Below are 15,084 nucleotides of genomic sequence, written 5' to 3'. Positions count from 1 at the left end.
AAATGCCTCTCCAGCGGGTTGCTGTTGCCCGTGGTAGACGACAGCAGGAACTTTAGAACCGGGCTTGTAAATTTGAGTCTGTGTTCGTTAAATCACTTGCATTCACTCTTTGAACAAAAATGAAACAAAACAAAAACAAAAAAATAAAAGAGGAAAAAACAAAAAATCTCTATTCAGTACCGGAGATTAAATAATCACGTGTGTAGTCTCGTTGAAATAAATTTTCAGATTCCTTAAGAAGTCTAATTACTTTCAGTTGCCATTTTTAAATAACTATATATATATTTGTATATATTATCCTGTGATTCTAGTTAGGGTTCCTCTGCTGCACTGAAGATTTAGAAGGAGCATAAAAGCCTTTTGTCCCCCACGAACAGCACAAATGCTGCAGAAAGGTTTTTAACAGGCAGTCTCGTCTTGCTACCTTCATTGATCCGGGCGATCCATGGCTTCATCGTAAGTGATTATCCTTTTGGGATCTGGAAAGGAAGGGAAAACCTTCAGTTTTTGACAAGTGACTTTGAGGACCCGTGGCTGAATATACTCAGGAGAGATCTCCAGTGCTAACGAACTTTCCCTTAGGACCCTGATGGAGCTAACGGAGTGGTGTGTACTCCCCACCTTACACCCCAGGTAGCAGCAGCACAGGAGTCTCCACTCACTGCTCTTCCTGCAAGCTAACACAGAGCATCTTCACAGGGAAGTGGTGGGGATGCTCCAGAGTTTAACACTGTTTTTGGCATGACACTCAACACCAGGAACATGAAGTGATTGTTGTAAGCACATAGGGGAAATTAATGAAGTCTTATTTGACGCTGGTTTTATGTGTGTCTCAGACTCTGCTCCCCTCTGACCACCCACTCATGGGAAAGCTCACTGTCCCAATTTACAGCAATCCCAAACACAGATTAAACTCAAGACTACAACCAGCAGGCACTGAGGAGCTGAGTTCAGGCACCTCCAGACACAGAGAAAACCTGGTCCCAACACCCATCCCAGACAGACAGACAGAGCCACGTGGCTTTTCCTTCCTCCCAGTATCCTCACCTTGCTTCTGCAAATTCCAAACCGATTCCATTTCTGTGGAAGCAAAACAAGAAGACCATGGTTATTAAACAGATTTATGCTGGTGTTAGAGACAATTCTAAACACAGTTTGATTTTCACAGCGTGACAAGATACCACCATGGTTGTGCCGAGGCTTTCACATGAAGCCAGCCCTGGCCAGCCCAGCAGTGCAGCCCTGGCCCGCAGCACTGCCAGGATTTGATCTGAAAGATCCAGTAATAACAGAGACATGGGTGCTGGGTGGTGTTACAGGTCAGACAGCCAAACCAAGCATCATCAACACCACTGCCATTGCCCCCCTCCTACAGATGCCCACCTTTGGGCTTTACTACCCCGACTCCAACACTGCTCCACACCTTCCAGCCTCAACAAACAGCCTGGAGAGATGATTTTTTTACAAGTTGGCACTTAGTGTGTGTGGAATTAGAAGTGCTGGACAAAGGGAGTTTCTCAGGGTTCACAGCACACCCCTGCTGGAGCCACCACACAGAGATTACCCCACTAACACCACCTACGCATCGGCCGAGGTGTGATGCTCCAGACACCCAGCTGCCTGTTTGGCTTGCAGCTCTTCCCCCAGTTTGCCTCTACAAATTCTGAAGACAAACCAACCCCCTCCCCATCCCCCCAGCTCTCACTGGAGGAGCACACGCTCTTGTTTACCTGAGGAGTAACAGCAAAGCGAAATGTTCTCTGCAGTCACCTCAAGTAACAGAAAAACCTTTGCTTTAAAATATCCCCAAATTAAATCCCATCTTTAGGGACCTATTCAAAAGGGCTACTCTTAGTTAGCAGCTATTTAGCAGAGGGTTTCTGCGCTGGAATATTTACAGGCACTAAGTGTACCCCGTGCTGGAGTGAAGAGACAAAACTACAGCCAGAAAAGGAGCACTCAGTAGGAACACAACCTGCAAGAACAATCTTTGAAGCCTCTCTCCAGCCAGAAAGGAGGTTCCAGGACTAGGAACAGAGAACAGCAACAGATTAGGCTACAAGGTATGTGCAGTGAGTAAACTACCTGCATGGGAAAGGAGGATGACAAAACCCCCTCCAGAACTTGTGTCACCTCCACCCATCGCCTGCACGTTCACATCCCTTCTCCAACTCTTCACCTGTCCTTTGTATGCTGCCATCTCAAGCTCAGGGGGCAGGAAATTGCATGCAAATAAATACCACCAGCCCTCCCTGCATGCCTAAGCCTTCTGTGAGGAAGGGCCTGACACAACACACACTGTTCTGAAGTCTGCTGTTTGTGTGTGATGGTAACAGCAGTGATACTTTGCTCTTTGGTCAGGGGGAAAGCCTAAATAGTGACCAAGCTCTCACACCCCCAGGGGATGCAGCCACCTGCCAGATGCAGGTTCTTCACAAGGAAAATGCAGCAGCTGCTGAAGTTACCGGTGGCAGAACCAGCTTCCCATTCAGGGAGGGGAGATGCACCGTTTCCCAACAGCTAGGGAACAACACCTATTTTAACAGCTTTCCCCCCAAAGGGAAAGTGGGGCAGAAAACTCCTCTTTGAGCTGTTAGGTCCTCCACATTAAAGCAACATTTGAGCATCTAACACAAGGCAGAGGTGCTGCCTGCTCCTCCATCTCCACCTGCTTTCTTCTGCACTCCCATTTGGTCCTGGCTTCGTTGGGCACCACAAGGAGGTGAACCACTTGCATTCCAAAGTGCCTGACAGTAAGACAGGCAGCAAGAGACTACCAAAACCACACAAAAAACTTTCTAAGTTGTCAAAAATCTGTTCTGAGAAGCCTAACAAACCAACACTTGAACTCCCCAACCTCTGAAGACTTCAACCTTCCTCCTGCTTTGTCAGGAAGAGAGGTAGGATGGAGGGTGGCATCAAGTATCCTGTGAATCCCAAACACCCAGACACTTTGGCTGGCAGCTACTCTGCCTGACAAAGCTACAAATCAAAGACAACTGGCAAACCCGCTGTGATACCGAGTGTCACTGAACATCACCTGCCATCAGGAAAGCACAGTCCTCCCCTCCACCCAGCCAGCAGCACATGGGTACAGGACAGGCACATTCAAACAACCCAAACAACTTCTCAGAAGGAAAGACAACTACATCTTGGGGCAACTGCAACACAAAGCTTGGAGAGAAGAGGTTACACTCCAACCTTACGATGGGATTTTATGATTTGCTTTACTTGCAACACATCAGTGAGTTTTCCTGCCAGTTCTGGATCAGTTGCAGGCTGTGGTCACCTCCAGCACCCCAAGGCGCTGTGACAAGTGCCACAACCAGCCTAACGGTGTCTGGACAGAACGCAGCAGGCACAGGGATGCAGGGTGGAGGAAGATGCCCCAAGCCTGCTGCCAGCCATCCTTCTGCAGGCTCAAGGAGCTCTCCTGAGCATGCTTTGCCTGCATGGAATCATAGAATCACAGATTGGTCTGGGTTGGAAGGGAGCCCAAGGGTTACAGAGCTCCAACCCCCCTGCCACAGGCAGGGACACCAACCTCCAGGCCTGGAGCTACACAAGGTTGCCCAGGGCCCCATCCAACCTGGCCTTGAACACCCCCAGGGATGGGGCACCCACCCCCTCTCTGGGCAGAATAACCAAGAACTCACCATTGCTCACCTAGGCATGGGAAAAGGGGCACCTTCACCATGAGTCTTGACTTCACCTCTGAAATTCTGACCCAAAACCTAGTACTGATGGTTTCCAAAGTGGAAGAAGGTCAAGACCTGACCAACAGACCACCTAGCACGGCACGCTGCCTTCCCAGTGGACTTCAACCCAGCTGGAGAACACACCATCAACAAACTCTTGCACAATCCACTGTCAAAGCCAGCCCTGCTTTGAGCCAGGGCAGAACTAGGTCACCTCCTGTGCCCCTTCCAACCTTACATTTTCCAGGATATTTTTTTTTTCTATAATCATCCAGCCTCTCCACAGCCCTCTGGCTTGTGAAGGAGCCACCTAAGTTAGACAGCCCCAGCCACATCCACTTAACAAGCTCCAGGAACTACTTTTTCCTAGGGTCTATCACTGAAACAGAGGGTTGGTGGAGGAAAGCTTTGCTGTCAGGACCAAGGTTCAGCTGTGGTGAATTGCAGTGAGATTCCTCATAGGTCAATAAAATTTATAGCAGGACTGGTACAGAACCTTGGAGAGAAGTCTTTCTGTGGAAGATGGGTACTTTTATAGACATTTTCCTTGCCCCTGTGAGCAGAAGTGTCTGCACAACGCTACAGGCAGAGTTCTTTGTACTTATAAATTGAACATGTAAACTGGCAATTGTCCCAAAAATGAAAAGCTATAAAAAGAAAAACAAACCCAAACCAACCAGAAAGGGATCATCCTCAGCTGATTTTTCTGTTGCTATCTGCAGGACACAACAGTTTGGTTAGGGGATCGCCCCAGAAACAAAGCAAAGATTAAAAATTCACTGCTGGGGAGACTCATTGCTGTAGCACAGGCACTGCACTCATCCTGACAACTGGAAAAAGCAGAGACTTGAAGGAGAATTAAATCAGCTTCTGCTCCACAAGACCAGAAGCAAGAGATTTGAGACCTAACCCCTTCCCACCAAGGGGGATGGGAAACCAAGATGGGTTTTTCTGCTGCTCTCCTGATGTAAAGGATGAAGATTGCTGAATTCACAGCTCTGCTGTTTCTTCTGACCCAGTTCACCATTCCAGCAAACGCTGCTCCTGGCTGGCCCACGCTGCTGTGCTCTATTTTCCACCCTGCTCTTCTGCTTCTTCATGCGAGCAGAGATGCTGGTGCAACCAAGATGCTGAGAGGGAACAAAGCAGTGGCACAGGCAGCACCTGAGGGGCAAGGTAGGGGAGGGAAACACTGCAGCTTCCTCTCCTCCATCCATGAGGTCTTTGCTGCTGAACAGCTGAACTGGAGACCCATTACTTGCTTTTTAGCTAAGGACAAGCAAAGCACTGAGCTTCCCAGCAGAAGGCTTGACACAGAGCTGGGTGGTAGTGACAGCCTGGCCTCAACACTGAGACTGCCTGATGGAGTTCTGCAAGGCACTGACAAGTACTCCAGTATGAAATGCTTCACCCAGCTGTCTCTAAAAGGACAGCTAAAGCAGGAGGAAGAGACTGATTTCAAGAGAAGCAAAGCAGAGACACACTCAGCCTCATCTTTAGAGGGACCAGGACCAGTTTTACCTCCAAAAGATGAGGATTTTGGCAATGCCACACTGAGGCAGAGGTTCATCACCTGCCTAGGTAAGGACATGGACCCTAAGTGAGAGCATTGCTCCTGCCTGGCCCTGTGCTCTCCCACACTAAGCTACCGTCCCCAAACACACAAACAGTGGGGACACCAGCACCCAACTGCATCAGAACTGCCTTGCTAAACCAGGTGTGTCCCCACACTGTCACAGCCAGCGAGGGGCACAGCCTGTCACAACAGGCAGCCACAGCCAAGGATGGTGTGTTACAGTCAGAGCAGATGATCATGGGAGCCTTCCTGCCCCTTAAAAAGAAAGCAGCAAGGCATGGAGTGGGGACCCAGAGGAAACAGGCACATAAAGTGTTTTAAAGAACAGGAGGGCGCATCATCAGCCCTGCCAGCATGTTCCCAGTCCCTGGCTTCTGGGGGAAAAGCAGTCTGGGGAAACCAGCTTTTTCCATCAGGACCTTGCTCCGCTCCACAGGCACCCAGCCTTACACCCCAGCAGGATTACTGTACCAGAGCCAGGCTCCCCCTGCATTACCTCCTCCATCCATCCTTTCCCAGGGAAGCTGCAAAGCAATTGCACTCTCTAATGCCCCTCTGCAGACCACCACGAGGATCTGCGTTCCCTGATCACAGCTACAGACACAAACTGTGCAGACAAGGGTACAGGCCCACAGCAGCCAGGTTGAAGCACTGGAACAGCCCTTGCTGCAACACACAGAGCTTCACCCCTGCACCACAGGCAGTTTGCAAGTGAGCTACCCAGAGGAGCTCTACAGGGGTTGGGAACTGCACCATGACCCCACCAGTGCTTCATGCTCAGCCCTGTCCTTGCTCCATAATCATTTCTCTTTGTGCCCATGACCCCAGAGGCAGGGCACCTTTGAAGATGAAACCAGAGAGACTTTGCTCCAAAGCAAACAGATCGATCTGAAGAGGGAGAAGTTTGCTCTCTATCAAAACCAAACAATCTGAGAATCCAGCTGCCCAGGACACCCTAACACAGCAAACCCACGCTCCCTCCTGAGCAGGCAAGAGAGAAAGGCAGCAAGTGAGACTGTTCCTATCCCACTGCAGAGAAACTGGCTGGTTAGGGGTAGGAGAACAGCCCAAGCTAAATGGAGAGGACAGTGTGGGGATTACCCACTACTGCCCTGGCAGCACAGCCTGGGAGCTCCCACCTCTAGCCTTTTTGTAGTACGTGTGCCAGGAGCTCACCCACAGGGCTCTGACTGTGGGGTGATGGCCACGAAGAGGGGACAGAATTTTCCACCTGTGTGGGCAGAGGAAGGCACCTTCCTCCCAGGAGCCCTTAATCCAAACACCCAACATCCTCACAGAGGACTACCAACACCTGGGCTCATGGCTTTGTAAACCAGCAGTAACACCTGAAGACTAAGGAGCACAATGACAAGCTCAAGTTGTTTGGAGCACCCCCCATCACTGCATTAACACCCCCACTGATTAGAAACATTCATCATCTTTCACCCCTAGTTAACACTCTCTATTTGGCACAGAGGAGCTTGGGCGGAGCCCATCACCCCTGGCATCCCAAGGGCTCGGGATGCTCAAGGCCAGCATTCACATGCAGAGGCAAGCAAAGAGCAGAGAAGAGTATTTTAAGGAGTGCTTGAAGTGTCCATTCTCCCTGTTAAATGTAATCAGCTCCAGCATTCAGAAGAACTGAGAGCAGCCAGCCTTTGAAGTTAACACCTCCTCAACAGGAGAGGGGAAGGGAGTGTTCTTGATTTTCCTGTCCTTACTATTGTTTTACTGGGGTCTTTCAGGCAGCAAGAGGGAAAGGAGAGCTGAGGAGCCTTGCTGAGGCAGCACAGGGCTGCTCAGCTGCAGCAAAGTTCAGGCTGAGCAGAACAGAGCCTGACTTGTCGAACAAACTGCGATCTGTTAAGAGGAGGATTGGCTCAGACTGCCCTGCCACAACCACGCTTCCTGGTAACCCCTGCTTTCTGATGAGAAACTGGGGTTCAGGCTGCAGCCAGAGAGAAGGAGGAATGAGAATGGAAAGCATGCTTTGATACTGGAATAGACTGAGCCACCCAGGATGAAGACCCAGATAAAAATCAGCTAATGAAGAGTCCTCAAGAATACTGGAGCTCAAAATGCAGTGGGTGAACACACCAAGTCTGCCAACGGCATCCAAGTACCAACCCCTCTGCAGGGAGGAACAAGATGCTCCATCCATGCCCAAGTGAACAAAGAACCGATGATCACCTTTTTTCCTTTGGGTAAGGGGATGCAGGGAGAGAGAGAAGGGCAAATAAACAAGCAACTGCCCCAGTGTTGTCAGGGGTGGTTAAGAAACAGGGTGGCAAAAGGGAGTGTGCAGCTGGGCTCCAGCTAACATGAAGCCAGGACCAAAAGCTGTCACAAGACCTCAGAGCTTCTGGGGCTGAGGCTATAGCATAAAGCAAGGCTTCCCTCTCCTTCTTCCCAGTTTAAAGCATCTATATTGTGTTAAGAGTCACTTTAGTCTCAAAGAAACCCCAGGACTACAAAGGGCTCCACGAAAGCAATAAAATCATCTGAAAGATTTAGCTTACAAAGGCAACGAGAGAATTCAATCTGCAGCTTAGAGAAGAGTTGATAAGCAAAGATTTGTCTTGCTGCTGCCATGATACTTGAGAAGAGCAGGAGAAAAGTGTGTGTGTGTGTGAGGTTTGCTTATAAAAAATAAAAAATATAAGTCACACCATGAAAAGCTGTAGGAATTCCTTTTTTTCTTCCTTCCAAGCTGTGATTTCATGGCCTGATGTGCCCAGGGGAGAAGCTGCAATGCTTTGGTACTAGAGGTGCGAGTACAGACCACAAAGCCTTTTCAGTGACAGAGTATCACCTGGTAAAGCTGAACAGAGCAGGGGAACACACACACTTAACTCCTTCCAGTGCAGAGAAGATCAGGAAGGCCTGAGGAAAACTTCAGTCTTTCTGACTGAAGAACCTGCTCCTCCCTTAGGAATGAAAACGTCAAACACGCTAGATGATCATCACCCCTATTATCATCACTTAAGCTTGTCCAGAGGAAAAGAAATACCCCATAACATTAATTAAACAACTGTTTGAAAAATTGCCCAAACTGTTATTGTTGTTAGAGATATGGAAGTGGGGGAAAAAAAAAAGAAGTCATTTTAAAACCAATCAGAACTGCTGTAAGGAACAAGAATCACGTTAGAATATTGCACTTATATTATAAAATAGAAAAGAGATCGCCCTTAGGCAGCAAGTTAAGCCATTACCTTTAGTGTGATATATAATAGCAGCCCTCAGGTCAAAAGAACCCCAGCTATCTTTCCTTTCTAGGCCTCTCTGGTACCTCTGTTCTTTGGCGGAGGCTAGCAAATTGTTCGTAGGAGAGGCCAGAGGATTCTCTACTTCATAGTCTTTTGAAAGAAACACTAAAGCACCTTGGCTACCGGCGTCTGCCTTTTGTAGGTCACCTGTGTGATGCGACTCCAAAGCTAAGACACCACCCTCAACAGCAGTCCCAGGCTTAAGAACAGCACTAAGAATTTGAGGGCTAGTCCGTTTATCCAGCTCGTAAGCCTTAGGAAACACAGGTTGCTCAGTTCCTGAGGGAATGATTTCAGCACTCTGTGAAACCAAAGTGGCAGGATATTCCCCTTGAAATGTCACTTCCATTAACTCATTATCTGCAGATTTCCCCACCACGGTCTCGGGCCCAGCGCTGGGCTCGTTTATGAAAGACAAGCCCCACTGATTCTGGAAGATATCTCCCAGGTTCTGCTGATTCGCCTGCGACGACGAGGGGAAGTCGACTTGGGCTGTACCCAGAAGCACAGTTTGCATATTTGAAGGGTAGATAAAAAGGCTAGATTTCTTTTGTTCAAGAGCTGTAGAAGTTGTAGTCATGTCCTGGGGCACGGACTCGGAGGAGGTTGATGGTACAGTACTAGCAGCAGTTGAGAGCAGTGGCTGGGTCCCTGGGGAATACACGTTCCCATCTGTCCCTGCCAGAATTGGCCCGTTGGAGAAGGTAGCAGAAGTAACAGATTTCATAGCAGACATGGGGACTTGGGACAGCCGACTTGATGTTTGGGCCTGAGTTTCCCCAGTAGATGACAAAGACGATGAAGACGATGGGGATGGGGTTTGAGCTGCTTTGTTGAGGTTCTCTTTAACTTTACTTGCATAACTTATTTTGGGAACAATTTTAGCGCTGCTATTGTCCACTGGAAAAACCGGGGGTGGTTTAAATAAGGTCCATGAGTCCTCTTTAGATGGAGCTGACGATGCGTGCTTCCCTTTGGGCCGGTCATCAAACTTCTTGCTGCTAATCCCAGGTTTGGCATCAGAGTTTTTTCGCTGTACATCCCCAAGCCCAGGCTTTCCCCGGCCGGCTCCCCCAGCCCCAGCCTCATATTTCCAAACAGGCTTTGTATTTTCAATTCGGTTCCCCTTTTGCTCACTATAATCAGGCTTGAAAATCTCAAGTTCCTGTTTTAGGGTTGGTGCACTGACCTCCTGTTGCATTATTTTGTCCTGTACTAGATTCAAGTTCTCACAGCCCTTGGCACTGTTGCGCCGGCCTTTCCGTTTCTTAGGGGTAGTATATCCACTCTCGGAGCCGCTGCCATCGTTATCGGCCCCTTTGCCTACGTAGCCATTGGTGATGTAGCTGGAGTTATTGGTTACCACGCCGTTCGGAATAGACACTCCCTCTGGCTTCTCTGAGGACTGGCTTTCTCTGAGTTTGTTTTCATAGGGCTTCTCATTCTTTTTGTCCATGCTATTTTTCTGAATGAAGTTCTTGGGTTTGATCCCAGCTTTCCCCAAAACACCGGCCTTCACGGTCTGCTTTGGGGTGACGTTAGTGTCTACGACCTGCTGGCTGCCATTGGGTACCCTGGATCCCGGAGCGGTGGTTTCATCAGAGCACAGGCCCTTCAGTGACACTTCTCTTTCTCCTGCGTTACCATTTAGCTCTCCGTAGCCTAGAAGAAAGCAAAACACAACAAAAGGCAAGAATTAGAACGTGAAATCCTAAACTTCTGCTTGCAGAAAGCTGTAATCAGCCCCAAACACACCCAGTTTCCTCAAGCAGACATTTAACAGCAGGAAAATGCCTTGTTTCTGATGTACAGGAGCATATACTTATTTGCTGCTTACCATGAGTTAAGCAGAAAGCACCAGCAGCTACCGACTCTCACATGCAATAGGGTGATGTATAGATAACATCACAAAGAAAAAAGGACACTACTACACAAGGAAAATGTAGTCCACTAAAGATCTCTGGCAAGCTGGAGAGCTTTTTCATCAGCTACTATTTCCAGGTCACACAGAGGAAAAATTAATTCCCAGGATGCTCCAAGACAAAGAAAGAGCCTTTGCTACAGGGTTTGTGGAAGCTGGGAATTGCTACTGTGAACAAGGGCCAAGTCCTATCATCTCCACCAGCTCCCAGGCCTGCAGCACCAGCAGCCCCCTTCCCACCCTCCTCCCAAACACCACCTCTGGTAAACAAGAGGGGGCAGGGGTGTGGGAAGCCATTTCCCAAATGGACATGTCAGGAGTCCAATTCGAAGTGCCATCTCATTGCAACAGCACCCAACACCTCCCTACACGTGCTCCTTAGAGCTTTGGGAAGGTGGTGAAGCTAGGGAGAGCTGCATCCCTGTGAAAACCCTTCCACCACCACTGGCAACCGGCCACCGAGAAGCACCTGTATTTCAAGGAGATACTGGGAGACCCAGTGCCCAGAGCAGCATGGTACTTGCTAAGGGCTCCACCTCATCAAACCAGGAGACATGCTGTATGCTGAGCTTTCCTTTTCACTTCTCAAGTTCATTTCTAGGTCTCCCAGTTCTGAGGTGAATCCTGAGGGTGCGGTTCCAAGGCAAATGGAGTGGAAACCCAGGACAGCCCAGACTGAACCACCTCATTTTCCTCCCAAGTTTGCCTATCTTGTTAGTACCCCAAGAGAAGCCTTGAAGCCCCTCAGAGATGGGCAGAGCACGCTGCACCCAGCTCAGCAAACACACTCCCAGCTGTGGGGCAAGAAGGACCGACAACCTCCTACTGCACCCGCTCCTCCAGGAAGAGCTCTGTCCTCCCTCCTCTGACTCATCCATCCTCCTTCCCGCAACAACTGACCCACCTAAGGCTTCACCCACAGCCACAACACTCAGATCCACCCCCAAGAACAAGAGTGGGCACAACTCCAGCTTGGAAAAAGAATGTTTTGGTTGTTGCTTGCGCTGTTGAATTTAACTGCTATCCTAAAAATCATTGTTATCCTCACATCCTGGAGCCTCAGATGTCTGGCAGATGTAACAGCTCAAGTCCTGTGCGAGTTGGGAACACAAGAATCCTTGTAGGAAGGCTTTACAGGAATTCCACAACTGAGTTTGCAGAGAGGGATCAAAAAGGACTACACTGCACACAAGTATCTGTAACCACCACAACTTCCACTGGGAACTTTCAAATATGAATATTAAGTGCGAACGCTTCATCCCAGAGAAAACAGACCGGGTCCTCAGCTGAGTCAAGGCCTAAAAATGAAGGATTCCGGAGTAACGTGCCGAGGAAGCCTTCCCAGGAGCAGCGTGCTACAGCTGACCTTGTGTGACTCAAGACTTCTGACACCGCTCGTTAACCAAACGAAACAATAAGGGCGGTCATAAGACCATCGCAGATGAGGAGCGAAAGAATCAAATGAAGAACAAAATCCCTCTCAGCGAGTCCGGGTGTCAGCAGTTTCTAGTTCCAATTTTCGGGTATTTACGACTCTGCTGCCCAAATCTTTCCCCAAACCAACGTTTGGCACAGCTGTGTCCGGCCCGGACCCGGAGCTGCAGCACCCGAAACTGGGGTGTGCGGGGGGGGGGGAGGCGGCGGGGGGTGGCGGCTGAGAGTGAACAGGTGAAGGGAGTAGCCTGGACCCCCCCCCAAACCGTTCCCTGGCTGCCGGGGGCGGGCAGCGTGTGCGCACCCCGGGCACTCCGCAGTGCCGGCCTCTCGCTCCCGCCCGCCACCCGCCTCGGCGCTCGCCCAGCCGAGCCCCTCCGCCCTCCAGGCCGCACACGGGGCACGCCGGCCCCTTCCCACCGCCCGCCTGGTGCGGGAATGGGAATTCCTTAGCGGAACACCCCATCCCCCCCACCTCAAACACTTCCCCCCCCCCCCCAGCAGAGCGCCCGCGGCATCGGGCTGTTCGGGCCGACACGCACCCGCTCAAGCCCCAGAGCGGGGTTTTCGGGAGACGCGGCAGCCCCCGGGTGGGAGACGGGGGCTCCGACCCGCTCCCCTCCACCGCCCGCGGCCGCGCCGTAGCCAGGGCTGCCCGGCCACCGCCTCTGCGGCGCTGCCGCCCGGCCGGCGCGCCGGCGGCCCAGCACAGCCCCTCTGCCGGGCGGCCCGCAGGGAGCGGCCCCAGCCCCTGCGCCCCCCCGGGCTACAGCGCGGCGGCCGGGGAGGAGGCGGCTGAAGGCGCCCCCCAGGCCACGCGGCCCCGCCGCCTCCCCGCTCCCGCCGGGCCGGGCCCTCCGCCTGATCTGAGTCATTGATTTTTACGCCCGACGGTTTTAAACGGGGACCCCGGCGCCCCCTTCCCCCCGAGCCCCTGCTCCCCCAGCCCGGCGCGGCCCGGGCGGGGGGGGGGGGCAGCGCCCCTCAGGGCGGCGCGGCCCGGCCCCACGTGCCCGGCGGGCGGCGGCAGCGCCGGCGGGGCCCCCGCAGCTCCCGCAGCCGCGCCGGCCCCAACATGGCGGACAGGAAGCGGCCCCAGCGCGGCGGAGAAGCTTCCAGCCGGGCCGGGGGAGGAGGAGGCGGAGGAGGAGGAGGAGGAGGGCCCCGCCGCCACCGCCGCCCCGCGAAGGTCACAGGCCCCGGCCCGCCGCCCGCCCCGACCTGTTCTCCGCTTCGGCGCCTCCTGGTGCTGCGGGCCGCCGTGCTTGTGCTCGTGTCGGAGCGGCGGCTTGGGCTGGGCTCGGCCGTCGGGCGGTGGCAGGTAGGCGCTCTGCGGGTGGTGGTGGTGGTGGTGGCTGTAGTAATAGTAATGGTGATGATGGTGGTGGTGGGGCTGCTCCTCCATGGGGGGCGGCTGAGCGGGGCCGGGCCGGGCTGGGCGCTCGCTGCTGGGCCGTGCGGCTCCGGCGCTGGGACGCGGCTGGCGCGGGGGAGGCGACGGACTGGCAGCGCCCGCCCTGCAATCAGCGAGCCGCGGCCGCCGCGCCCGCCCCCCGCCCCGCCCCGGCCCGGCCGCCCGGCGGAAAAGGAAGCGCCGGCCGCCCGGCTGAAGGGAGAAGCGAGGCGGGGAGAGCCGGCTCGGCAGCCGCGGTACAGCCCCGCCCGGCTGCCCTTTTCCCCCACCCCCTCCCCGCGGGTAGCGGCAGGTGAGGCCGCGCTACCGGAGATGGGGTGGGCTCGGGGCGGAGGAGATGCCGCTCCCCCCCCTCCGCACACACGCACCCCTGCAACGCAAGCATAGGGCTGAGCCGGAAAAAGGGGCCACGCCGAAGCCATCTCCTTCCCCTGCCCTCGCCGCTGAGTCAGGGCCCGGAGCCTGGCAGCAGCCCCGCGCCTTCCTTGCCCTTCCCTTCCGCAGAAGCGGCGCGTTTCGTAACCCTGCTCCGCAGCCCCGGGAGGAGGGCAGCTCGGGATGCGGCAAAGCCCCGATTTTACCGTAAACGGGCGGATAAACCGCGCCCCGCTGCCAGGGGGAGGCTCAGCAGGCGGCGGGGTGGGGGGATGGATGGAGTCGTGGGGAGCTTGGCCGGGACGAGGGGGGGGGTGTGGGATGGAAACACCGTGAACTGCCGGGTTCCCAGTTCCACACGCGGGAGCGGCGGCAGCGCCCTCGGAACGATGCCGGCTTGAGGTGCCGGCCGGAGCCCCGGTCCGCTCCCGGGCTCCCCCAGCAGACCGCCCGCCGGCAGCGCAGCGCAGCCCCGGCCAGACCCCGCCGCGCTCCGGCTGCGTGCGCGGTACCCGGCGGAAGGGAAAAGGAGGTTCCAGCCCAAGCTCCTGCCCAAGCGCTTCCCAGAGAAGCGAAGGAGAGAGCTTAGCAAAAGTCCCAGCCAGGGTGGTGGAAGGGCTCAGGGCAGATGGGGGAGACAGCTCGACGCTTGCCAAAATTTGTAACGCTGTTTAATACCATTTCAAACCTCCGGGAGCACCTTCGGGGTGTGTGTGTGTGTGTTTGGCAGGTAAATGAGCTGAACTCGTGCCTCTAAGCACACTCCACCGCAGGAGGAAAGGGCCAGCAAGGCATTGCCCTCACGCTGCCTCTCTAGCCAGCAGCTCCCAGTTCCCTCCATGACACAGGCGGAGCGTGGGCAGGATTCTCCACCGACGCCCTGGCAGCACCAAGACAAAGTGGTTTGAAGACAGAGCAGTGAGGAACCGAGGCAGGAGCGAGTTAGCTGTGGGCAGAGGGATGGGGAGACCTGAGGTGGACACCGGCAGGGCCCTGCTCCCAAGTTACTTGCTGCTCCTGTGTGATTAATTGCCTCCAGGTATTTGCACTGTCTGCTGCAGCAAACAGGCAAGAAGAGTGACAAAAGAAAATGTGATCGTCTAATTAAAGATGGCTATAAACAAGGTGCACAAGAAGAAGAAACAGACTGCATAGATGATCTTAAAAATTGGCATTTCTGTGCTTCTCAGGGCTTGCACTTGCACCTTTAATGCCCTGCCATGGGTTTTGTTTTAGTATTTTAATAAAGTAAACAAAATTAACAAAAGTTCCCACATCCAGAAAGCCCCCTCAGACTTTGGCTGGGCACTGTACAACAGACAGAGCCCTTGCCCAGAGATTTTACAGTTCCCAAGATTTATTTTGACAGAACATAGTTGAAAGTTTATGCCTCAAGCACA

At 53.2% G+C, this 15,084-nt stretch overlaps 1 protein-coding gene across 1 annotated transcript; it reads right to left on the bottom strand.

Annotated features, from left to right (window-relative positions):
* Positions 1-387: 387 nt before the first annotated feature.
* Positions 388-13,371, bottom strand: NUFIP2 (nuclear FMR1 interacting protein 2). The gene is made up of 4 exons (XM_084273328.1): positions 13,117-13,371; positions 8,487-10,202; positions 1,048-1,080; positions 388-479 (listed from the first exon to the last, which is right to left on the bottom strand). Exons 1-4 carry the CDS (start codon positions 13,298-13,300, stop codon positions 427-429), a joined length of 1,986 nt encoding a protein of 661 aa, XP_084129454.1. The 5' UTR covers positions 13,301-13,371; the 3' UTR covers positions 388-426.
* Positions 13,372-15,084: the final 1,713 nt, after the last annotated feature.

The sequence above is a fragment of the Gallinula chloropus genome (genome assembly GCF_964237585.1).
Source record: "Gallinula chloropus genome assembly, chromosome: 19".
Lineage (NCBI taxonomy): Eukaryota > Metazoa > Chordata > Aves > Gruiformes > Rallidae > Gallinula > Gallinula chloropus.
Note: the sequence above shows the minus strand (reverse complement) of the source record. Positions and strands in the feature narration are given on the sequence as shown.

What these genes read in the sequence shown, in the direction of transcription:
- NUFIP2 (XM_084273328.1), bottom strand. Translation starts at nt 13,300, where the DNA reads ATGGAGGAGCAGCCCCACCACCACCATCATCACCATTACTATTACTAC. An exon ending in TATTATATATCACACTAAAG is followed by an intron (nt 1,081 to 8,486) that starts GTAATGGCTTAA and finishes TTGCTTCCACAG; the next exon opens with AAATGGAATCGGTTTGGAAT. An exon ending in TTGGAATTTGCAGAAGCAAG is followed by an intron (nt 480 to 1,047) that starts GTGAGGATACTG and finishes CTTCCTTTCCAG; the next exon opens with ATCCCAAAAGGATAATCACT.